At 43.8% G+C, this 25,337-nt stretch overlaps 1 protein-coding gene across 1 annotated transcript in view; it reads left to right on the top strand.

Annotated features, from left to right (window-relative positions):
- NHEJ1 (non-homologous end joining factor 1) overlaps positions 1-23,133 on the top strand; it is an 84,322-nt gene extending 61,189 nt beyond the window's left edge. Inside the window, exons 6-8 of the mRNA XM_080669442.1 lie at positions 19,833-19,950; positions 21,075-21,193; positions 21,804-23,133. Of these exons, the coding sequence (XP_080525568.1) occupies positions 19,833-19,950; positions 21,075-21,193; positions 21,804-21,878 (312 nt within the window). The 3' untranslated portion in view covers positions 21,879-23,133. The remainder of the gene's footprint in view (positions 1-19,832; positions 19,951-21,074; positions 21,194-21,803) is intronic.
- The last annotated feature ends 2,204 nt before the right edge of the window (positions 23,134-25,337 follow it).

The raw sequence follows: 25,337 nt of genomic DNA, 5'->3' as shown, positions 1-25,337 counted from the left end.
GATGGCTGCTTCCTGCATGCCCCCTACTGGAGATCGAGCCCGCAACCCGGGCATGTGCCCACAACCCTGACTGGAATGAAACCCGCGACCCTTTAGTTCCCAGGCCGACGACGCTCTATCTGCTGAGCCAAACCAGGTAGGGCAGTGGGAATCTTAAACCCACAAAATTATGGCTTCCTGTATCAGTTAGGAAATGCTAAATTAGGTAATCAGTCATTCTCTTCTCCTCAGTACAACCTAGATCCAAAAGAGTGTGTCATGTACTGGACCTACAAATGATCTGGAGTTTTGAGTTTCAGTACCATAGCCAGGAGAAGGCAAGGAACGCATATGTCCTGGCCTGAGGGGCCAGAAGTCTCAGGAAGCAGCTTTTAGCCTCAAGCCTGTTCACATCCATGTAGGAGAGTTTCCTCCTAATCAGATCTGTCTTGACTCCTCTGCAGATTCACACTTCTCTCCTTCTCCAGCCCCTTTCTCCCACCACCCACCCCCCTCACTGCCCCTACCGTGCCACCACACTCTTGCTCTGAGTTAAGATCTGACTTGAAGTCTATATTTTAACCTCTGTTTTTTTTCTCCCCGTATTTCATTTTTTCTGGTATCTCTTTAATGCCTTGTTGGACCTGCTTAATTTTCCCTAGGCACTAGATTTTAGAGCAGCCGTGGGCAAACTACAGCCCACGGGCCGGATCTGGCCCGTTCGATCCGGCCTGCGGAGCTGAAAGAGCAGAGGGTTCTCTTGCTCTCCCCTCCGCTCCTTTACTTTGAATTTATATTAGTTCACACAAACACTCCATCCATGCTTTTGTTCCTGCCCTCTGGTCCAGTTTAAGAACCCATTGTGGCCCTCGAGTCAAAAAGTTTGCCCACCCCTGTTTTAGAGTCATCTTTGAACAATTTTAGGTTACATCCTTTTATTGCTACCTCCGCCATGCATTAGACAGGCACCCTGTTGTGAATGAGTATTTTGAGTTAATAACTAGCAATTGACCTTCTAGCATTTCAACTTCCTAACCCCACAAACGCCAGTCTTCTTGACTTTCTGGAAAATGACTTGATATCCAGAATGGTGTTGTTTCCCCCTAGAACTTCTGATTCCTTGGAATCTTGCACTTCTTTAAACTCAGGAGTCCCCGGGGCAGGCATGGGTACAGTCTGGAGAGCGTGTCCCTCAATGGACTTGCAGTGCTTGGACTTTGGCAGTCAAGGGGGTGTTGTGTTAAATAATTTTCACTTTTTCCTTTGGATGTTTGATTTGGATTTCACCATTTTTTTAAAAAAATACTTTTATTATAAAATATTTAATAGATATAAAAATCTATGAGGTATAAAGAATAATAAAACACATTATGTACCCATCACTCAATGCATTTTAAGACACTTAATTAATAGTAATATTTACCCTGACTTTCCTGTTTGCCCTCAGTGGGATTACAAACAGTGGGAAGAACACTGGACAAAGAGCAGTATCTGTGATTTTGTCACCAAAGAAATCACAGATATTTTCTTATATTTTTATAGTTGCTGGGGATATCATGCAATGTAGTTTATGCTCATTACTACTTGAAATATGATAGTTGTTAGAGCCACTACTAGATCTTGTAATTTAATGTGTCAGTAAAGGAACACCTGTTATTACAAATTTTTTAAAAAATATTTGGATACCCCTAGCCGTTTTGGCTCAGTGGATAGAGCGTTGGCCTGTGGACTGAAGGGTCCCAGGTTCGATTCTGCCCAAGGGCACATGCCTGGGTTGCGGGCTAGATTCCCAGTGGGGGGGGTGGGGCGTGCAGGAGGCAGCCAATCGATGATTCTCTCTTATCATTGATGTTTCTATCTCTCTCCACCTCTCCCTTCCTCTCTGAAATCAATAAAGAAATATATGTTCTAAAAAATATTTGGATAATGGCATTTTAATTAATTGGTTTATTTGATAATGCTATATGTTTTATTTTATGCATTTAAAAAGGACCCAGAGCCTTCACCAGATTGCCAGAGGAGTCCATAGCATAAAAACAACAACTAAGAATCCATGCTCACGACTTTCAGGTCACATGACTGATGGAGAGAGTCTGGTCCAGGGGTTGAGTTTTCTTGGGTCAGGTGTCCACCCTTCGTGTAATTTTCTGGGGCTGGGGCATTCTGGTCACATAGTACAGATCTTCCCCCTCCCTCATCTTGCCTTTTCAAGGAGGGCTATGGATGAATAGGACGTACTTCCAAAGATGGGAGTTTTCCTGAGTTGGCCACCTTAGTTTATCTGTATTCATTTTTATTTGATAAAGAGAACAGTTTTCTTTCATAGTCAAATTGTATCAACCATCTAGAAAAATATGTGCTATTGATCATCAAAGGAACCAGGAAGTAGAGTGTAGACATATCAATATGAATTTAGAAAGAGCCATACTGATGGCACTAAGTAGCATTATATTGGTATGATAAGAAAACATAGTAGTGATTGGAATAATAGCAAAGTTTTGATGTTGTATGAAAAAAATATATTTCCCTCTCCCCTTACTCAGGATCATGGATCTCGGGAGAGCCACTCTTCCACACTTATTTTCTCCAAATTATAGTATTTTCCATGTTGATTATGGAAGGGCTCAGTGTATTCATCTAAGATTTGCAAGCCCTTACACCAGGAGGACAACATGACCCTACCTGCTCAGAGAGGGGCAAGGGAGAGTAATGCCGAGATTAATGCTGGGCTGAGTTTGGAATTTGAGCAGAATTTCCAGAGAATCTCATTTTCCGAGAACACTCTCACACAGATTTAGTTGCACAACATCATTTCCCACATAACAATGTTTCTCCTTGCCAGCTTTCCTACGGTCCCATCATTAATTCTGCTAGACCTGGCAGCAGTGATTTGGGCTGAGGCTATTAGTTGGCTAGTTCCTGTGGATTTGCCTTCTGTTTTCAACTCAACCTGCTATTCTGATTTAATGGACACACCTTGACCTTATTCCCACCCTCCAGATCTACCCCCATGGTCTTGCTTCTGTTTGCTGCCAGTGCAGATTAAAAGCAGGGAGTTTGGGGGGTGGGGCCAGGAAATCCCTGACAAGGATGAAAAATCCTGCCTGCTTTCTGCTGTTCTCTCATAGTAGACTGTGCACAGACCCCTATCATAGAACTGAACATATTTTTCCGAATGCACAATCATTCAGTTATTTCTTTGGACCTAGAACAATCTGGCTTAGAGATTCTAGTAAGTGATTCTTGAATGAATAAATGTATTTGTTTCTGTAGCTTGAGACTTTCCTTCTGATTCTGTTTTCAGGACATTATCTCCTGTTATTAAGCAAGGACTTATTCTCATTCATATTCTCTCTCTCTCTCTCTCTCTCTCTCTCTCTCTCTCTCTCTCTCTCTTTCTCTCTCTCTGTCACACAGACACATAAACACACCCTTGTTCATTTAATGAATTTGAAGCAGCTTTTTCAATAATCCTTTGACTTTTGTTATCTTCCAGTCCTAGAAAACAGTGTCCTTTTGATGTATCCTAAGAGTTCATAGTAGAATATACTTACTGGAGACTAATTCAGCATTCCTAGACCTCAGGCTGGCTTTAGCAGGAAGTACCATTTGGGGTGAAATCAGGCTGAATGGTCTGAGAACCTCAGGACACTGACGTGGGAAAGTGATGTGGGCTCAGCACTTCCAGGTCTAGTTATTCCTTCTCTGTGGGTCTTAGAGAGACTCTCATCAACCTGCTGCCCCACCCCCTTCCCCCAGCCAGTACATCCCTTGCTTGATACCAGCTGCTTTTGCCCTTAGAATGCCTATATGAAGAGCTTTATAAGGAAAGAACTTGCAGAAATGGCTCTGAGATTGTGCTGTTGGCCCTAGCTTAAACTTCACTGGGCTGTGAGCATGGGATTCCAGGACTGCAAAAGGAAGAGCTGAGAAGTCCCCAGTTTCAGCTGTTTGCTTTTTGGACTCAGTGAGAGATTGCCAACCAGGGGCTCATATCCACCTGGTCTAGTCAGAAGAAGGGCCTCCACCAGGATTGGGATAATCTTCTACCACAAAGCTTTGCAGCAAGTATATACCATAACATCCGTGAGGGCAGTGGCCATGTCTGCACCCCTAAATGGAATTCCCAGCACCTACTTCAGAACCTGGCACATAGTAGATACTTGGTAAACTTTTGCTAAATGAACCTGAACTCTAGGAGCTCGCAGCCTAGTGGGGGAGATAGGAAACAAGTAAACAAATAAATAATTGAAAAGACAGTCCTTTTGAAGGAAAATAATAGTGTGATATAAAAGAGCAAACACTTTAGATGATATGGTCAGGGGCCTGAAGTGACATTTAAACTGAAATCTGAAAGATGAGAAAGAACCAAGCACTTGAAGATCGGGGGAGATAGTATTATAGGAGATGCCCTTAAGCCCCTGGTCAGTTCATGGCAATGCTGAGGAGGCAGTCTGCATGCCTATTTATCTAGATTTTTGTAGGCTATTTATAGAAAAAAAGAAGGGTCTACTGTTGATTCATGGTTAGTCTGTTCACCGCTGCCCCCACCCCACACCGTTCCTTACATATCCAGCTTTGTTTTATAATGCCTTAGACCTAGTGTTATTGACTGGGAATCAAAGGCTCCAGTGTGTGCCTGGCCATGAAGAACAATTATTTGTTTATGTGTCTGACTCCCTAGCCAGACTATGAGCTCCTTGAAGGCAGTGAACTCCATCTTCTCCTTAGGACACAGCACGCTATCTGGCCCACTCAACAATTTTGTTTAATGATTGAATTAATAATAATAGTTAATATTTATTGAGTGCTTTCTATGTGCCAGGCAGTTCAGTGACACTTTACATGCATTATCTCAATTAATCCTCATCCTGACTCTATGGAGCAGGTGGTGTTATTATTCCCATTATACAATTGGAGAAACCGAAGCTTAGAAAGGTAAAGTAATGGACTTGGGATTTGAGCAGTTCAATTCCAGAGCCTACGCAGTTTTGCTTAAATAAAGTGTGTTTTCTGGTTGCCTTCAAGTAGCTGAGATTGATTGGAACTTTCAAGGGAAAGGACTTAATATGTTACATACATGATCTCTTTTAACAATCCTCACAACAAGCCTCATTGAAAGGAATTATTTTATTCATTTACAGAGAGAAAATTGAGGTTCAAAGAGATTAAGTTAACTTAGCCAAGATCATAAAGACAAATACGTAAGTGGTGGACTTTTTTTCAAAACTAGTCCCATGTGACTCTACCTCTCGTGCTCTGTCCCCATTCTATGCTAACTACCGTCACTCTAGTCGCTAGGCAGTAATCTGCTCCACTGACTGTTTAAGTCATTCAAAAGTTGTCCAGGCCTGTTGGGAGCCAGAGAGTCTATTCCTGAAAAAAGGGAACAGAATGGAGAACAGGCAGAGGAAAGGGGGAGAGTAGAGAGTATATCTTTTTAAAATCCTTTTTCAAAATTGAGAAATAATTCACATACCATAACATTTACCAAAAAGTATACACCGAAAGTGTCCAATAGTTTTTACAATAATAAATGGTTTTACAATATTCACAAGTTGTGCAACCATAACTACTATCTACTTTCAGAACCTTTTCATTACCCCCAAAAGAAACCCGGTACCCATATGCAGTCATTCTCCATTCCCCTTCTCCCCTAGCTGTTGGAAAACACTAACCTACTTTCTGTCTCTATGTGGATTTGCCTATTTGAAATATTTCATACAGATGGAATCATATAATATATGGTCTTTTGTGTCTGAATTCTTTCTCTTAGCATTATGTTTTCAAGGTTCATCCATTAAGGCAAGTATCAGCACTTCATTCCTTTTTAAAAATATATTTTTATTGATTTCAGAGAGGAAGAAAGAGGGAGACAGAGGTAGAAATATCAATGATGAGAGAGAATCATCATTGGCTGCCTCCTGCATGTCCCTTACTGGCGATAGAGCTGGCAACCTTGGCATGTGCCCTGACCAGAATTGAACCATGACCTTCTGGTTCATAGGTTGATGCTCAACCATTGAGCCACACTCACCAGGCAGTACTTCATTCCTTTTTATGACAGAATAATATGCCATTTTTTGGCTATCTCATATTTTGTTTATCCATTTGTCAGGTGATGGCCGATTGAGTAGTTTTCACTTTGGGGTTATTATGAATAATGCTGCTATGAACATTTGTGTGCAAGTGTTTGTTAATCCTTACCCAAGGATATTTTTTCCCATTGATTTTTTAGAGAGAATGAAAGGGAGGGAGAGAGACAGAAAGAGAAACATTGATGTGAGAGAGACCCATCGACTGGTTGCCTCCTGCACGTGCCTCAACTGGGACTAGGGATGGAGTCTGCAACCAAGGTACTTCCCCTTGCCTGGAATCGAAACCATGACCCTTCAGTTTGCAGGCCAACACTCTAACCACTGAGCAAAATTAGCTAGGACATGTGTGCAAGTGTTTGTATGAACATATGCTTTCAAGTCTTTTGGGTATATATGCCTAGAAGTACAATTGCTGGGTAGCATAGTAACTCTACATGTAACTTTTTGAGGACCTGCCAAATTGTTTTTTTATCATGGTCTACCTTTTATTAATAGTATTTTATTAATTGAAATATAAGGTACATACTAGTACAGAAAAGTGCCCATGTCACAAGCATATAGCTTAAAGAATTATTACAAAATGAACATAGCCATGTAATCAGCACTCAAATCAAGAACTAAAAAATTGTCAGTACTCAGTACCTACCACCTTCAAAGGGTAACCACCCTTCTAACTTCCAACATGATAGATTAATATGCCTGTTTTGAATTTCATATAAATGGAATCTTATGGTATATACTCTTTCGTGTCTGATTTCTTTCACTCAACAAAATGTTTATGAAATCCATCCATGTAGTGTGTAGCAGTACTTTAATTTTCTTTTTTTAATATTTTTTTATTGATTTTAGAGAGAGGGGAAGGGAGAGAGAGAGAGATAGAACATGGATGAGAAAGAAACATCAACATCTATGGGCTGGCTCCTATACACCCTCTACTGGGGATCAAGTCTGCAACCTGGGCCTGTGCCCTCACCAGGAATCAAACTGGTGACCTCTTGATGCATGGGTTGATACTCAACCACTGAGCCACATGGGCTGGGCTAATTTTCATTTCTGTATAATATTTCATTGTAAGACTGTACCACAATTTACTTATCCATTTATGTTGGATATACAGGATGGGGCAAAAGTAGGTTTACAGTTGTGAGTATGCAAAACATGGTTTATTCTTATATTATTATTTATTAATTATTACAGCATTTTCCATATGAACAACTGTAAACCTACTTTTGCCCCACCCTGTATACACAAGTGGAATGGTTGTTTCATAGTTATGCATATGTTTAGATTTAGTAGCTATTTCCAAAGTGACTATATAAATTTATACTCACACAGGCAGTATTATGAGAGTCCTAGTTGTATCATATCCTTGTCAACACTTGTGTTATCTGTCTTTTTCCTTTTATCCATTATTGTGGTTTTGATTTCCCTAATGACTAATGAGGTCCTGTACACTTGCATGTAAATATTAGTCATTTAGATATGACCAAGCCCTTTGCTAATTCTCTGTTGTATTGTCTTTTTCTTATTGATTTTTAAGAATTCTTCATATATTCTGGAAACAAATCTTTATTGGTTACATGTATTGCAAATATTTTCTCCCATTCTATAGCTTACTTTTTTTGATCTTTTGATGAACAGAGGTTCTTAATTTTATTCTTTTCACCTTTTATTTAAACCAGAACTTTCTTTTTCTTAGTTTTCTATTACAGATTACATTCAATATTACTTTGTATTAGCTTAAGGTGAACAGCATAGTGGTTAGAAAATCACATACTAGTCCTGCCCAGTGTGCTCAGTGGTTAGAGTGTTGGCCTGTGCACTGAAGGGTCATGGGTTCAATACCTGGTCAAGGGCACATGCCTGGGTTTCAGGTTCAGTCCCCAGCCTGGATCGGGGCATGTCGGGGAGGAAACCAATTGATGTGTCTTTCTCACATGGATATTTCTCTCCCTCCCTTCCCACTCTCTAAAAGTCAATGGAAAAAATATCCTCAGGTGAGAATTAACAAAAATGAAAATCATATACTTTACAAAATGTTCCTCCTGATATTTTATTTATTTTTATTTATTTTTTATTGTTTTTTTACAGAGAGGAAGGGAGAGGGATAGAGTTAGAAACATCGATGAGAGAGAAACATCAGTCAGCTGCCTCCTGCACACCCCCCACTGGGGATGTGCCTGCAACCAAGGTACATACCCTTGACTGGAATCGAACCCGGGATTCTTCAGTCCGCAGGCCGACACTCTATCCACTGAGCCAAACCGGTTAGGGCCCTCCTGATACTTTCTTTAAAAAAATGTATTGATTTCAGAGAGGGAGAGGGAAATAGAAACATCAATGATGAGAGAGAATCATTGATCAGCTGTCTCTGCATACCCCCCTACTGGACAAGGAATCAAACCATGATCTCCTGGTTCATGGGTTGACGCTCAACCACTGAGCCACACTGGCTGAACCCTCCTGATATTTTCAATACTCACTTGGTACCATACATAGTTATTACAATAATATTGATTGTATGCTATACTTTACATCACTGTGACTATTTTGTAACTACCAAAGTCCTTTCACTTTTTTCACCCAGTCTCCCAACACCCCTTCTCTCTGGCAACCATCAGTCTATTCTCTGTATCTATGTGTCTATTTTAATTTTGTTTGTTCATTTCTTTTGTTCTTTAGATTATACATATAAGTGAAATCATATGGCATTTGTCTTTCTCTAACTGACTTATTTTACCTAGCATAATACCCTCTAGGTCCATCCAGGCTGTCACAAATGGTAAAATCTCATTTTTTATGGCAGAGTAATATTCCATTGTATATATGTGTCACCACTTTTTTTTTATCTACTTGTCTATTTATTGGCACTTGGGTTGCTTCCTTATCTTGGCTATTGTAAATAATGCTGCAATGAACATAGGGATGCATATAGTCTTTCAAATTAGTGTTTTGGGTTTCTTCGGATATATATCCAGAAGTGAAATCACTGGGTCATAAGGCAGCTCCGTAGTAGTTGCACCAATCTGCATTCCCACCATCAGTGCACGAGGGTTCCCTTTTTTCCACATTCTCACCAGCATACTTGTTGTTTTTGTTGATTTATTGATGATAGCCATTCTGACATGTGTGAGATGATATCTCATTGTGGTTTTAATTTGCATTTCTCTGATGATTATGATGTTGAGCATCTTTTCATTTATCTATTGGCCATCTGTATGTCCTCTTTGTAGACGTGTCTATTCAGATAGAGGTTCCTAATTTTAATGTAGTTCAATTAATCAATTTTTTTTCTTTATGATCTGTTAAGAAATCTTTACCTACCTAAGGTCATGGAGATCAGGCCTTGCTCACGAGTGTGTGTGTGTGTGTGTGTGTGTGTGTGTGTGTGTGTGTGATGTGGTGTATCACCCTATAGAATAAGACGTTGCAGGGTGGAGAGGACACTGTGTCATCCTACAGGGAGCAGGCAGAGGGGGGTCAGGGAACTCATGAGATCACAGCCTCAGTGGGCTGTGTTCCCAGCTGTCAAGCGTGTAATCTGGAGTGAAAGAGAATCCCTTTGGTGGTAGATGTTCTACAGAGAATGCTGCTGGGTCCTCTAAATCACCTCTGTGCCCTGCAGCCCCAGCTGACTGTCCTCTGACTCCACTAAAACAGAAGAGAGAAAAAGAAAAAGGGAAATGGCACTTACGTGCTGAGCTCGTGGCACAGGGCAGGGATCCGAGCTCTCAGAGCCAGATGCCTGCCTTGGAGCTGTGTGTTTCTTTTTGTTACTAAATCTGATGCCTTTTCCTTTCTGCGTTCGACCACACTGCTTCATTTCCATTTGGGAAAAGGATGGTGAGATGGCTGGATTTGAGAGAGGTGCAAAACTATCATTCCGACTTACCGCCACCCCCCCAGGCTGGTTGGAGCCCCCTCCCTGAGCCAGAGCCAACAGGAACTGCTTGTTCTTCTTGGAGAAGGAGGGGGGAGAGAAAAGAAGGAATGAGAGTTTGCTACTGCACTTTCTGAGGGCCTCTGAGGATCCGTCCCCCCCAGGAAACCACTTTTGTCCCCCCAGCCCCTTTGCTGCTGTCAGTCGCTCTCCAGACTAGAAAGCCCTGGTTTGTGCTGTGCCTGGGTGGGGCTTCGGGACAGTTAGGGCTCTGGCCCCCCGAAGGGGAGGGGGTGCTTAAGGAGTGAGCAAAGGGTCACAGCTTAGGCTGTACCATTTGCTTGTCACCTTGAGAAGTTCCACCTTGTCTAGCAAAACCTCCTTTCAGAGGCAGCCACCACAAAGGGCTCTTATGAGAGCAGCGGCCCCTGCCCCCACCTTCACTTCCACTCCCTTTGCCATTATTTTTCTTTTGGGGCAGAGCTGAGGGGCCTTCCTGCTATGACTTTGAGGGGCTGTACTTATTTTAAAAGCAATTTAGAATCTAGAGCCTCCCCATACCAGAGATTCATTTTCCTGATTTTCTGGTGCCATTGGAGGATATTCAAGGGGTTAAGTCAGCTTTCCTTCTCTGGAAGGCATTGTGTCTTTTCCCTCTTCAGCCTCTTGTGCTATTTGGAGATTTAAGGAAGAAGGTGAGAGCTGGCATCTAGTAGGACTCAACCTCAGAACAGGGACCAGCCTTCTTCTGGGGTGGGTGGGAGGGAGAAACTGGGGTCTCATTGGGTGATTCTAAAAGGCATCAGAGTGAATGGTTCAGTGTATGTGCTGGAGCTCAGCTTCCTGGGTCTCCCCCCTCCCCATTCTGCCACTTTTTAGCTGTGGGCTTGGCCAAGTTACTTAACCTCTCTGAGCCTTTGTTTTCTCATATACAAAATGAGAATGATTTTAGTGTCTAACTGATAGGGTTACTGTGGAGATCAATTGAGATAATGCATTAAATGCTTAGCCTAGTGCCTAGTACCTCAAACGCATTCCAAAATGTCTATCTTACCAATATCATCCAAGCGTTTCGTTTGGACCTCTCTATGTTGTTTTTCTTCCCACCTTTCCTCTCTTCTGACTGGGCGCTAAGTAGGTCTCGAGTGGAACTACAAAAACATAAATAATATAAGCAAGACTGGTCTTTAATCTCAAATTGTTTTGAACTCTGCACCTATCTTATCTCCATTGTATGTCCAGCACCATGAGAGAGAGAGCGAAGCAGCAAAAGTAACCCATTTTGGTAGGCGGCCACAAAGCAAGTGAAGTAATGATTTGACTAGATTGCATACATGCATGCTTGAGTGTATGTATATGTGCATTCATCCATCCTCCCACCTTGTTTTAAAAGGGTAGAGGAGTGAATAGACTATAATTAATTAGCAAGTTTCAAATACAAGATTAAGTTCAGGCCTCTGTTTTTCCTTAGCCGAGCCCAGCATTGAGTGGGTGGTGCTCAGGAGTCAGAGGCGGATGGGAGAGCATGCAGAGGTCAGTGGCGGCAGGCGGAATGGTCAGAGTAGGCCTTGTGCAGCACAGACCCAAACAAAGCTAAACCAGACCAAACACAGGAGCAGTGTCAGCTGTCTCGTCGACTTCACATACGATCTTCAAGGGCAGCGTGCCTTGTATACTTAGGGTACTGTGTTCTCTCCCAAATCACCAAGGTTTGTGCTCAATGAACTGAGAGAACAGAGGGGTATTCTGTGAGGAATAAAACAGAGGGACCCCTCGGGGTTGGATCTTGCCTGAAACTCAGAAACAGCTCATCCAAGTGAGATGCTGTGCAAATATTTGAAGTGAGAAGAAGGGAGAGGGAGACGTTTCTCTTTTAAAAATCTGAACATCACCACCATCTCTCTCTTTTTTTTTATCCTATCAAAAACCATTTGGCTGTGCCCTGGCTGGTGTGGCTCAATTGGTTGGAGCATTGTCCTGTGACACTGAAAGGTTTTGGGTTCAATCCCCAGATCGATGTTTTTTCTCTTTCTCTTTCTCTCTCTCTAAAATCAGTAAAACATATCCTCGAGTGAGGATTAATAAAAAGAAAAAAAAGAAAAAGAAAACATTTTGGGTGTTAACTATTTGGATGACATACTAGTATCTGCAGGTCCTGTTTTTCTACTTTCAAAATAGTCTTTATTGAGTATGCTACTTTAAAATGGAAATGCCAGCCCTGGCTGATTTTGCTCAGTGGTTTGAATGTCTGCCCTTGGACCAAAGGGTCTCAGGTTTGATCCCTGGCCAAGGGCACATACCTCGGTTGCAGGTTACCTGGTAGATCCCCAGCCCAGGCCATGGTCAGGGCATGTGTGGGAGGCAACCAGTCAATGTGTCTCTCTCACATCGATGTTTCTCTCTCTCTCTCTCTCTTTTCCCCCCCTCCACTCTCTCTAAAGATCAATGGAAAAGTATCCTCATGTAAGGATTAAGAACAAAAAATGTAAACCAGATCATTTAACCCTTTTGTTTATGAACTCTAATGGCTTCCCATCTTACAGGGGAAAAAAGCTGATAGATTTCATTATCTCACAATCTATATATATAAAAGCCTAAGCGACCGGCCAGTAGCTGTGATGTGCACTGAACACCAGGGGGCAGATGCTCAACGCAGGAGGGGTAACCACAGGCATGGAAACATGGAGCAGACTGATAAATCTCAAAGGGAAGCAGGGAGGGGACAGGGCGGGAAGAGATTAACCAAAGATCTTATATGCATACTAGAGGCCTGATGCATGGAATCATGCACTGATGGGGTCCCTCGGCCTGGCCTGCCAGGATTGGGCTGAAACTGGCTCTCCAACATCCCCTGAGGGGTCCCGGATTGTGAGAAGGCTCAGGCCAGGCCGAGGGACCCCACCGGTGCATGAATCCGTGCACTGGGCATCTAGTTTTAAATAAATACAGATACATGTGGATACCTGCCATGCTCTGATATAGTGTGGCCATCTAATTTATTGTCCAAATTGGGACACTTACAAGAGAAAAAGGGAGCTCTATTAACAAACAATAAGCATAAACTGGAATGGACCCAGGCAAACTGGGAGCCTGGTCACTTGACCCAGATATGTGGATTATACTCTCACTTCCACTTAGGTCTTTTTAAAATGTCACCTGTACACCTGAAACTGGCACAAAATAAGGTTGAATGCAAACTGTAGTTAAATAAAATTTTTTAAAATGTCACTTTCTCAGTGAGACCTTCTTTGACCTCTATTTACGTAAAGTTGCAACACAGTCCTTGCCCCTGTACCATTATGCTTGTGCAGATTTATTTTTCTCCATGGTGCTATCACCATCTTGATCTCCCCTCTCTAGAATGTACACTTCAAGAGGGCAGTTTTTTTAAAAAATAAATCTTTATTGTTCAGATTATTACAGTTGTTCCTCTTTCCCCCCCACTCATAGCTCCCCTCCACCCGGTTCCCACCCCACCCCATGTCCTTACCCCCCTCTCCCACTGTCCTCATCCATAGGTGTATGATTTTTGTTCAGTCTCTTCCCGCACCACCCCACCCCTTCCCCCCAAGGATTGTCAGTCCACTCCCTTTCTATGCCCCTGATTCTGTTATATTCACCAGTTTATTCTGTTCATCAGATATTTTATTCACTTGATTTTTAGATTCACTTGTTGATAGGTATGTATTTGTTGTTCATAATTTTTATCTTTACCTTTTTCTTCTTCTTCCTCTTCTTAAAGAATACCTTTCAGCATTTCATATAATACTGGTTTGGCGGTGATGAACTCCTTTAGCTTTTTCTTATCTGTGAAGCTCTTTATCTGACCTTCAATTCTGAATGATAGCTTTGCTGGGTAGAGTAATCTTGGTTGTAGGTTCTTGCTATTCATCACTTTGAATATTTCTTGCCACTCCCGTCTGGCCTGCATAGTTTCTGTTGAGAAATCAGCTGACAATTGTATGGGTGCTCCCTTGTAGGTAACTAACTGTTTTTCTCTTGCTGCTTTTAATATTCTTTGTCTTTTGCTCTTGGCATTTTAATTATGATGTGTCTTGGTGTGGTCCTCTTTGGATTCCTTTTGTTTGGGGTTTTGTGCGCTTCCTAGACTTGTAAGTCTATTTCTTTCACCAGGTGGGGAAAGTTTTCAGTCATTATTTCTTCAAATAGGTTTTCAGTATCTTGCTCTCTCTCTTCTTCTGGCACCCCCATAATTCGGATGTTGGTACGCTTGAGGTTGTCCCAGAGGCTCCTTACACTATCTTCATATTTTTGGATTCTTTTTTCTTTTTGCTTTCCCAATTGGGTGTTTTTTGCTTCTTTGTATTTCAAATCTTTGACTTGATTCTTGCAATCCTCCAGTCTGCTGTTGGATCTCTGTATATTATTCTTTATTTCAGTCAGTGTATGTTTAATTTCTAGTTGGTCCTTTTTCATATCCTTGAGGGTCTCACTAAATTTATTGGCCTTTTCTAGAAAATTCTTGAAAAACCTTATAACCATGGTTTTGAACTCTATATCTTCCATTTCTTTCATTTGTGACCTGTTACTTTTTAAAAAATATATATTTTATTGATATTTTACAGAGAGGAAGGGAGAGGGATAGAGAGCTAGAAACATCAATGAGAGAGAAACATCGATCAGCTGCCTCCTGCACACCTCCCACTGGGGATGTTCCCACAACCAAGTTACATGCCCTTGACTGGAATCGAACCTGGGACCCTTCAGTCCGCAGGCCGACGCTCTATCCACTGAGCCAAACCGGTTTCGGCTGTGACCTGTTTCTTTGTCTCTGCATTTTGGCTGTTTCCCTGAGTTGATAGAGTGGTTTTGTGTGCTAGGTGTCCTATAGGGCACAGTGGCTCAGCCTCCCCAGTTACCTGAGGTGGACACTCTTGGTGCACACCTTTGTGGGTTGTGCGCACAGTCTTGTTGAAGTTAAGTCTTGATTGTTGTTGGTATCACTGGGAGGAATTGACCTTCAGGCCAATTGGCTGTGAGGATCAGCTGTGTCTACGATGGGAGAACTTCTGTGCTGGAGACACCCTTATGAGGCAAGACTTGCTTCAGTGGGGCTTTGGTGCTCATTGAGTCTGCCCCCTGAGTGTGTCCCTTATGGATCTGAGGAGCTGTAATCTGGATGGTCCCACTCTGACCACTGGGTACACTGGCTCTTGGATCTCCAAGGAGGTGCTAATTTAGCCTCTGCCTGAGGCCACCCAGCAGGAGCTATGGAGAGATCTGCAGATTCTTCTTCGTTTGGGTTTTGGAGGTGCCCAGATGTGGCCCAGCTGTGAAGCAATGCAAGCTGCTGTGGGGCCTTGGGCCTTCTTTTGGATGTTCTGGGTCTCTCTGTCTCAGCTGCAGTTTGTTAGGTAATTTTAGATTTCAAAGGACCAGGCCATTCATATGCAAAAGCCTCTGCGCACAGCTTGGGTGGGGCGGGCTCTCAGGGCAGAGCAAACAGCAATGGCTTCCCATCAGCCCTACCCTATGAGACCCCCGGGTCTCAGTGTCCCTCGGTAATTGCTGCAAGCACCTCTGAGAGAAAGTCGCCCTCCAGTTCCGCCCGATGCCAGTCAGTCCAGTTTCTCCCCGTATGAGTCTGGGTCCCCAGAGTCTCGCCTGGAACTGGAGTTCAGAGCAGTTGGGAGCTTGTGTCTCCCTCCCGATTGAAAAAGACAGCTGCATCCTCAGTTGCTAGCCCTTTCCACTCTTGCGCGCCTCCGTACCTCTGCACTTTACTTCACAGCTCCTCTGAGTCTCAGTGTGCTTTTCTCTTTCCTTCTAGTTGTAGGATTTTCACTCAGCCAGCCTTCCTGTGGTTCTGGATGATGTCCGTTTTGTCTTTTAGTTGTAGTTTTGAAGTGGTTGGGCAAGGCAGCAAGTTCAGGTGTTTACCTATGCCGCCATCTTGGTTTCTCCCACTTTTTTTTTTTTTAAGTTTCTGTTGTTCAATATACTATATCCCCAGCATCTAAATCATCCTGAACACTGTAGGTGGTCAGTAAATATTTGGTGAATAAAGTACGAAAAGAGGTCACTTAGATGTAGTGGAAAGACTAAAAAGGGGAACCTAGAGGAAGCTTCCGATTCCTCATCGTTATATCAGTTTGGAGCCAAGGAAGCCGTGGCAGGCAGTTGTATTGTAGAGAAACAAAAGGAAATTCCCACAGGCACATCCTTACTTCAGAATGCAAAGTCCTTTGCAATCTGGTGGATATGAATTAGCCTCCTGGTCTCATTCCCCTGAGATAACATCTGTATAGCCTGTTTTTTCACACCTTTGTGCCTCAGAAACTTCTAGCCGTTCACAGTCTAACCTAGCAAGACTGACCTTGATGTCCCCACCTCCGAAGCTTTCTGAGGACTCTCAGTCAAGATTCATCCCCTTCTTCTCTGGTTCCTATTACCCGTTGTTTATAATTCTGTTATAGCATAACACTTGAAAAAAATGTATCTTCATACATATCTCCCTCCCTCCCTTTGAGGCAGGGACTCTGGCTCACTCCTGTTCCGAGGAGGGGAGGACTGATGTGTCCATTTCCCCGCCCTCAGTCCTGCAGGGCTTGGCACATGGTGGAGTCTCACCTTTGCCGAGTAGCATTGATTCTGGTTAAATCAGATGAACACATTATACAGTAGAACACATTACACAATATTCTTCCCCTCCCCATCCTGGGCAGTGACCCGCTTTGTGACTGGTACACCTTGCTCCTGGCTCAGTCATACTTAGAGCAGGGGCACTGCTATTTGCTTTTCTTAGTCCTGACTCCAGCATTCTCCCTTTGATCTCTGCCACCTGCCCTGGCTCGCCCCTGCCATTGTCCTGGACAAGGAGCTTAAGTTTCTCCTTCCCAGACTCAGACCTCTACATCTCTCTCCCCTAGCACATTCTGCAGACGCTGCCCAAGGAATCAGTGATGACAGGGAATGGCTAGAGAAAGATTAAGGTTATGGCTTTTCAGCTCCTGAGGCTTCCAGGGAGGGCCAGCTGTCTTTTTTTATGTGTTCACTTTTTTTCTCGTCACCAGAGGAAGCTTGTTCCTGGGCTGGATGGAATATATAAGCAGATGATCTGTGATGTGAGGGATTGAGGGTTGTGATCCTGGGAAAGGCTATATTTCCCTTTTTTTAAAAAAATGTTTTATTTTATTTTATTGATTTAAGAGGGAAAGAGAGAGGGAGAGAGAGATAGAAACATCAATGATAAGAGAGAATCATTGATCGGCTGCCTCCTGCATGCCCTCTACTGGGGATCTATCCCGCAACCCGGGCTTATGCCCTGACCAGGAATCAAACCATGATCTCTGGTTCACAGGTCAACACTTAACCACTGAGCCATGCCAGCGGGCTACATTTCCCTTTTAATGAAAATTCTACTATTCAGAGAAGTAGAGTAGTCATTATATTTATGGGCCCTGAAGTCAGACTGTTTGGATTCTAACTCTGTCCCGTCACTTAATAGCTGTGGCTTCCTCGGGGAAATGGGACATACTGTTGCCGACCATGTTCATTTATGCTCAAATAGTTATTGCTCCCCTACTATGGGCAGGTTGTTCTAGGTGCCAAGGAAATAGCAGTGAATAAGACAAAATGGTCTAGAACAGTGTCTAGCTCAGGGGTGGGCAAACTTTTTGACTCGAGGGCCACAATGGGTTCTTAAACTGGACCGGAGGGCCGGAACAAAAGCATGGATGGAGTGTTTGTGTAAACTAATATAAATTCAAAGTAAAGGAGAGGAGGGGAGAGCAAGAGAACCGGATAGAACAGCCGGATCCGGCCCGCGGGCCGTAGTTTGCCCAAGGCTGGTAGCTCATAGTAAATATCCGCAAACGGACAAATATTCATTTCCTAGTCCTTTGGCAGCAACTGTAGCACCAGATCTCTCTGAGAAGGGGAAGGATAGAGGGAGGGCTAACATATAGGTTCTAGATTTGGACTCAGGTCCAGGACGGCACTGGCATTAGTGGCCTCTCAGTTCTGGCACTTCATTTTGAGACTAAATACATAAGCTGGCTACAGATCACCTGGGAAAATGGATGAGTCTGTTTAGTTCCATAGAAAGGGCAGGAGGAGATGACCCTGGCTGCCGGATTCTACCTAGCCCATTTGTACAAACAGTGCAGTGCCAGCCAAGCTGTGTATGGATGACTCAGAGAGGCCACATCTCTTGAGCAAAATGAAGGGAGATCCTAGAGACATGAAGTAGAAGGGAGGGCTCTCTGGCTGTGGAGTAGAGGACCTTCAGGGGGAGGAGGTGGCATGGGGATTGGAGAGCTGAACCTGGAAGGAGAGTCAGGTGAGGTGGAGGTGTGTGGCTTGATAGTTGGCCTTCCCTGCTTCAGTTCTTTCCTCTGATAATGATACAGAAGACAGCTGTTTTACTCCTAGTGTGATGACTGGCTGGAGTAAAGTTTGCACTCATGGCTTCTGATTCATTGTCTGTGGCTTTCGGTGCAAGTCCAAGACTGGTATAATCTTTCTGGTGGGAATCGGGTTAGAGTAGAAATGTATGTTACATTTCCTGGGATCAGCAAGTTTTTCAGCTGCCACCATAAGATAACTGTATAGTCTTGACTATGGTTCACAATTACTTCACTGCTTCTCCTGCGATCTCTTCCATTTTTCTCCCACAGTGCATTTTCAGAAATGAATGCCCTTATAGCCCAGAGAAAGTGCCCTTGACAAGAGATATGGGCCAATCCAGGATTCTTGGGTTGATTCCCATATGAGCTGCTGGCATGGCTTCCTTGGAGACCTGCTAACTTGGCTGGGAACCATAACAATTTGCATGCATAGGGATAGATGAAGTAGTTCTGGGCCATTTCCAAGTTGCTTAAGTGCAGCCAGGTTTGGGAACACCGGATACCATACTCTTTCATCTCGTTTTTATTGCACTTTCTTCAGTCTTCAGCATTATTTCACTTCAGTTCAGCCAATATATGAAAGTCAAACTAGGCAAAGCATTTTGATGTGAATATAAATCCACATAGTTCATTCTTTATTGAAGGAAACATAAATATAATGTGATTTTAACAATGTTTCTCAACTTTTTTTTTCATTATCACCTCCCTAAGGGACCTTTTAAGACATTTTTCCCTAATCACGCCCCTCAGGAAATCTTAATATCAAAAGGATACCAAAATTCTGTTTATGTTTATATGTATCTGTGCTTTATACTTTAAAGACTAAGATTGTTTTCACCCCTCAAGAACCAATTTTCACCCCCTTGGGGGCAATATCTGTCATGTGAGTTAATGGATTATGACAAAGCACAGTGGGATTACAGTAGGAATATAATATGTCAGTTTACCTTCCAAAGCTTTGTAAACTGTATTTCTCCCATCGCCTCTGACGGAACATCATGACTCCATAATTTTTTCTTGTCCCTCAGTCTGTCATTCCCCTGTTGCTCTCACTTCCCTATCCTGGATCCCATCTCTCATCATTTTTCTCTCTAGTATGGAGGTTTAGGAGTGAACGTAATTAAAATAGTAATCTGTGCAGCTCAGGGATAATTTAGGGGCAGCAATTTCCTAAAACAGTCCTCTAAAGATCATCCCTTTAGAAGAAAGAGCCTAGAGACTTATGGGGTATTAATGGGAAAACATAATACCCCATAAGTATTACCATTATCATTAAATAGATCTAAATATTGGGGGAAAGAAAGATATACATTTGGAAATTGCCTTTCAGAGAAGAAGATTACCAAGAGTCCTATGTATTGGTCCCATCAGGCTTGGATATGGGTGCCCTCAGATATGGATCTGACTTCTTTATGTAAATTCTTTTGGGGTTGATGCCAGTGGAATATCAAGTCCCTTTTCTCTAGATACAATATAATCAATGACAGCATCTCCTCTCCACTATAGAAACTACCAGAGGCATGCAGTATTGGTGATGGGAGACCCTTTGTCACGAGTCTACAAAATCTGTATGTGGCAGTCACCAAACAAGAGGTCCAAGTGAGACAGAAGCATCAGGACGCTGGTGAGTAGCTCCAGAGGAACTTGGTCTCCCGGGGTTAAAGTTAGGGTCTAGGTTTGTACAGTCTAGGTCTGTGGTAGCTACTTGTGACTAAGTTTAGATTAATAAAACTTAAATAAAATAAAAATGTTATTTCCTCACTTGCTCCAGCCACATTTCAAGTGCTCAGCAGCCCTAGAGGCTACAAGTTGGATAGCGGAGATACAGACCATTTCTATCACTGCAGAAAGTTCTATTAAACTGATCTAGGTGCTTAGGAGAATTAGTAAGAGAACCAGGAGAAAGATGAATCTCCATGCGTGAGACATGATAGGAAATGTGTAGAACAGTTGGCTATTTTGAGTCAAGGAAGCTCTTTTCCTATCTGGTGAAAGTGGGCCTGGGGACTCTTCAGAGTAGAAACAGGGCTTTTCAAAAGTCAGCTGGAAGTTGCATGTGTAGCTACTTCTGTCTGTTTATATATTAACTAGAGGCCCAGTGCATGAAATTCATGCATGGGGAGGGGGTCCCTCAGCCTGGCCTGCACCCTCTCACAATTCAGGACGCCTTGGGGAATGTCTGACTGCCAGTTTAGGCCCAATCCTGTGGGGATTCCTGCGGAATCGGGCCTAAACCGGCAGTCGGACATCCCTCCCGCAAACTGGGACTGCTGGCTCCTAACCGCTCGCCTGCCTGCCTGCCTGCCTAATCGCCCCTAACCATTTGCCTGCCTGCCTGATCACCCCTAACCCCTCTGCCTGCTTGCCTGATCACCCCTGACCACCTTTGCCTGCCTGACCGCCCCTAACCACTCTGCCTGCCTCCAACCACTCGCCTGCCTGCCTGATTGCCCCTAACCGCTTGCCTGCCTGCCTGCCTGCCTGCCTGATCACCCCTAACCACCTCTGCCTGCCTGCTCGCCCTTAACCGCTTGCCTGCCTGCCTGATCACCCCTAACTGCCTCTGCCTTGGCTCCTGCTGTTGTGGCTTCGTCTGGAAGGACAGGATGTCCAGAATGACGTCCAGGAGGTTAATTGGCTGTCTGGTCTAATTAGTATATTATGCTTTTATTATTATGGATACCAACCCTGGCCTTTGTCAAAATGCCTGGTAAATTCTGATATCTTCCTTGATTTTTCTGAGTTTAGGAGATCCTCAGACCTCAAGTAGTGTCTCTGCACAAGGAACTGATAGCCAACTTCTCAACCAGCCAGAAGAGCCAGTTTCCTCAGCACCATCTCTCCCAGTGCCTGACAAAGAGCCCACAGTGAGTCCCGAGCAGTTTCCTGGATGGCGTTCTAAGCATTGGAGAAGTCCATAGCCTTTAAGTCTGTGGTCCCTGGAATTTCCACCTAGTTGATGCTGCTTTAATAATATTGGGGGATATTTGTCACCAGGCTTCCAAATTGTGGCTTTCTGGATGGATCTTGACTACTTTACTATTTTAGCCACTTCCAGTGATGGTCTGTGAGGTTATTCCCTGGAGGAAAAGGGATATATGCGCCTCCTGTATATGGTCTTTTAAAAATATATATATTTTTTTATTGATTTCAGAGAGGAAACATCAATGATGAGAGAGAATCATTGATCGGCTGCCTCCTGCACGCCCCATACTAGGGATTGAGCCCATAACCCATGCGTGTGCCCTGACTGGGAATCAAACCGTGACTTCCTAGTTCATAGGTCGACCATCAACCACTGAGCCTCACCGGCTGGGCATCCTGCCTAGGGTCTTTTATCACATAGACTCCAAAACACTGTGTCAACCACCTCAAGAAGGCCTCATCCTAACCAGAGCCGTAGGAGGAAGAAACGTCCTTTCCTAACTGAAGTAACTGTTTAAAACCCCTATTAATTTAGGTTGCTTTTTTCTCTAGGGTACTTCAGGCCCTGTGAAGAGACCTCAGCTGTCCAAGGTCAAGCGGAAGAAGCTAAGGGGGCTCTTCAGTTAAGCCACTGTCTCAACTGCTGAGGATGGACCTGGAGAACTGTTACTGGTGCCACCTTGAAAGGAGCTTCTGGGGCAACAGGATCTCTGACACAGTTACATCATCAGAGGCTGGATCACTGAAGTTCATATTCACAGGCCACCTGAATGAGTGCTATTAACTGAGGGAATCTTGGCTCCACCCATTGGGCATTGGCCTGTCCCAGTGGAAGCCAGTCTCTGGGAATCCCATACCTTCCTCTCTTTTGGTGGAGGCTCTCTAGACCCATGACTCTACCATGGACTTTAGGTGTATAGAACAAGTCAGCAAAAAAAGGCACAACATGTTTAGGAATCCTTGCCTACCTTTCTCAAGAGTCCCTAGCCAATTCCAGATGCTCCTCAGAGACCTACTTCTCTCTTTAGCATGGAACAAAAAGCACTCACACTCCCCTGCTTTTGAGAGTACTTATTCTTCAGAACACATTACCCACTTCACGTTATTGGATTCCACTCCATTGTTGTCTCTTGATAAAGTCTAGGGCCTCAGCCCAATCATTTGGTTCCTGATATGCTTCTCTACTATGGCTTGTGCTAAGCCTCCATGTGGGAACTTTGATCTTGAGAACTGTCTCCATGGTGGGCATAAGACAGAGCAGATGGCTTATGCTCTCCTTTGCCTAATTGATGTGGTGGTGGTTTTTTGTCTGTTTACAAGGCATAGACAACAGGTTAAACTACAGTAGGGCCAAGGTAGTTTCCCACTGAAATGGGAGGAAAAAAAATTTTACCTTTCCATCCTTTGCTCCACTTCAAATAACATAGTAACTAGAAGAAGTAGGAAAGATAGGATGACAGGGAACAGGAAATAGCCACAGGAGTTCTCTGGGACAACATAATTGACATATAGAATGAATAGTGCTTAATAAGAAAAACCATAAAGGCCGTATGAGATAGGCAGAATCTTAGATAGAAAGTCAACTCTGGACAGATCTGGGCAATGTAGCAGACCAGATTGGCAAAATCCCTTGGCCTTCTCTGCTAGGTTTTCCTACCTTGGAGAGACAGGAAGGAAAGTAGAACTCAGATGTTAACTGGGATCTGTAGGGTAGAGGAAGGGGTCAGGGGCAGAACCCACAGAGGCCTTTTCTGTTTTATTTACATAGGGTGGTCAAATGCCTCCTTGCCCTCATATTCTCTTTGGCTGGGATTGGTGTTTCTGTTCTTATGTCAAGTTCTGGGAGAATGGGCAATCCAAGCAATAATAAAATAATGATTATAAAGAAAACAACAATAATAACATTTATTGAGCAGTTAATGTATACCAGGTTAATAAGTGCCTGACATTGATTCCTCACAGCATCAGATGGGGAAGATACTGCTAACCCACTAGGAGATGGAGTCTTGAAGAGATTAAGTAGCTTATCAAAGGTCACACAACTAATAAATAAGAATTGAACCCAGACACCTGAGTTCCTCATTCTATACATTACTGAAAACATTTTCCAGGGAGGATGTCAGATTCTTCTTTCCTATCTTCTACTGTGACATCCTTCAATGGCCCTGCCTACTTTCAATAGGATGTTCTAGTCCTCATTGCTCTTCAAGGCAAGAAACTTTAAAGACTCCGGGACTTACCTCTATGTCCTTACCTGCTGGTAGAGTCAGAGAGCATCACCAGAGCTCATCCCAGTTGCTGCTGTTAACTTTCTTTACCTCCAGACCACAGTGTCGTAGGTGGTACCCAGTCGTGACTGTCATTGAAGTGAAGTCATTGGGAACCAAGTGAAATCAATCTATAGATGCCTCATTTTGTTCTTTAGTTTCTTTTTGGCATAATTTAGGTAACCAGATTCAAGGATCTACAAGATATGAGACCACATGGAAAATGGTAAGACTTCCCCAGCAAGCTGGGAGAAAATACGGGTTCTTCACCTGGATAACCCCGCAGTCTCCAGAGTAGGCCTTTTTCATCACAGGGGGTTCTGGGGTTTGTGAGTCCCCCCAAATTATAAGTAAAATCCTAGAAGCATAACTTTGTTTCATGTTCTCAAAAGAATGTGTACTTTTTTAAAAAGGTTAAGTAAGAATATGTCTAATCACCTCTCTGTCCACTGCCCACTGTATCCCCCAAAGGTTGCTGTCTCCATGGGGATATTGCCCAAACACAACCTTCTATAAACATTGCTTCCAGAGGCCCTGCCTCAGGCATTCTTGCCCTGAACCTCTTACCCCCAAAACCTAGGGGTGGTGGTTGAGAATATTTCGTCCCAGGGCAACTCCAGGGAAATCCCTGCCTTGACAAATTGGCCTAACCAGGCTGTATTCCAGCCCTGCCCCCTGGCTTGGGCCCCTCCCCAAGGCCCCCAGCCTGGCCCAGCCCCCACTCCACATGCACATAAAAGGGTCGAATTCTCGTGGCTGCTCCATAAATTTTATTCCGTAAATATTAGTTTTCCCTGTGTTTAATAAAGCAGTGGCCCACCTCCCCGCCTACCCGCCCGCTCCCCGGGGCCGGGGCTGGGGCCAGGGCTGGCTGGTGGGAGAAGGGACTCTTTCAATTGCTTTGGAGTATTTTTAGAAAAAAAAATAATATAAGGTGGTTTACACGAGCCAGCCAGCAAACCAGGAGCAGGACTAGAGACCTCGAGGAAGTTCCTGCAGGAACTTGACCTAAAAAGTAGAGAAATAGCGCCACCTAGGCTGCAAGGCCTACTTGGCCTGGCTGGCCAGCTCACCCCTCCCCCACGGTCAGCTAGGACTGGCCAGCTCTTTGCTGGAAGAAAAATCTTCACCTCTTAGTACTCCAGCTGGGCAGCACCTCCTTTACTCAGGCCTCACAGAGGGCTCTCCCAGTAGTCCTTGAAGGCAGAGCCCAAGCTGGGTCCTGGAAAATCCCACTGGGGTCATTCTCTTTCCTTCCGTGACAGGCAACCAGTCTCCCAGATCAAGGAGTGTTTCCAAAGGTGCCTGGCACTTCTAGGGCACTTCTAGTGACATTGAGAAGGTAGGAAGGAGCTCCTAGTCTCTGTCTTCCCACTGAACCCTGAGGCTCGCCCTGGAGTTCTTAGGGTGTAAGATGGCAAAGAGTGAAATTGGTGCTCCTTGGCTCTGGACCTGGAATCTCTCCCTGTCAGATCTAGAGCCTCCCACGCATCTAATGCAGGTCGCCACAGTGAGATACTCAAGTCTCCTGCATACTTAGCCCTCCTGCTTCTTAATTTTATCCTGTGGTATATCTCAACTCCCTTTTCTTGCCTTTTTATTCATTAAAACTTCCCATTTTCCGAAGCCCTTACATCCTCCTCCTCGCTGGTCCTCTGGAGATAAGCAGGAGTCCCATGTGTCACTATCCATAGGAAGATGGCAGAAGGAGCAGGAATAAAACGTCGTGCCTCTTCCAGTCCTGATTCAATCTCGTTCTTGACATTGTCACCAGTGCATTTTCTTCTCTCCAATTATTATGTCCCCCATTTTCTCCTAG

Source organism: Plecotus auritus (genome assembly GCF_963455305.1).
Source record: "Plecotus auritus genome assembly, chromosome: 5".
Classification (NCBI taxonomy): domain Eukaryota; kingdom Metazoa; phylum Chordata; class Mammalia; order Chiroptera; family Vespertilionidae; genus Plecotus; species Plecotus auritus.
Note: the sequence above shows the minus strand (reverse complement) of the source record. Positions and strands in the feature narration are given on the sequence as shown.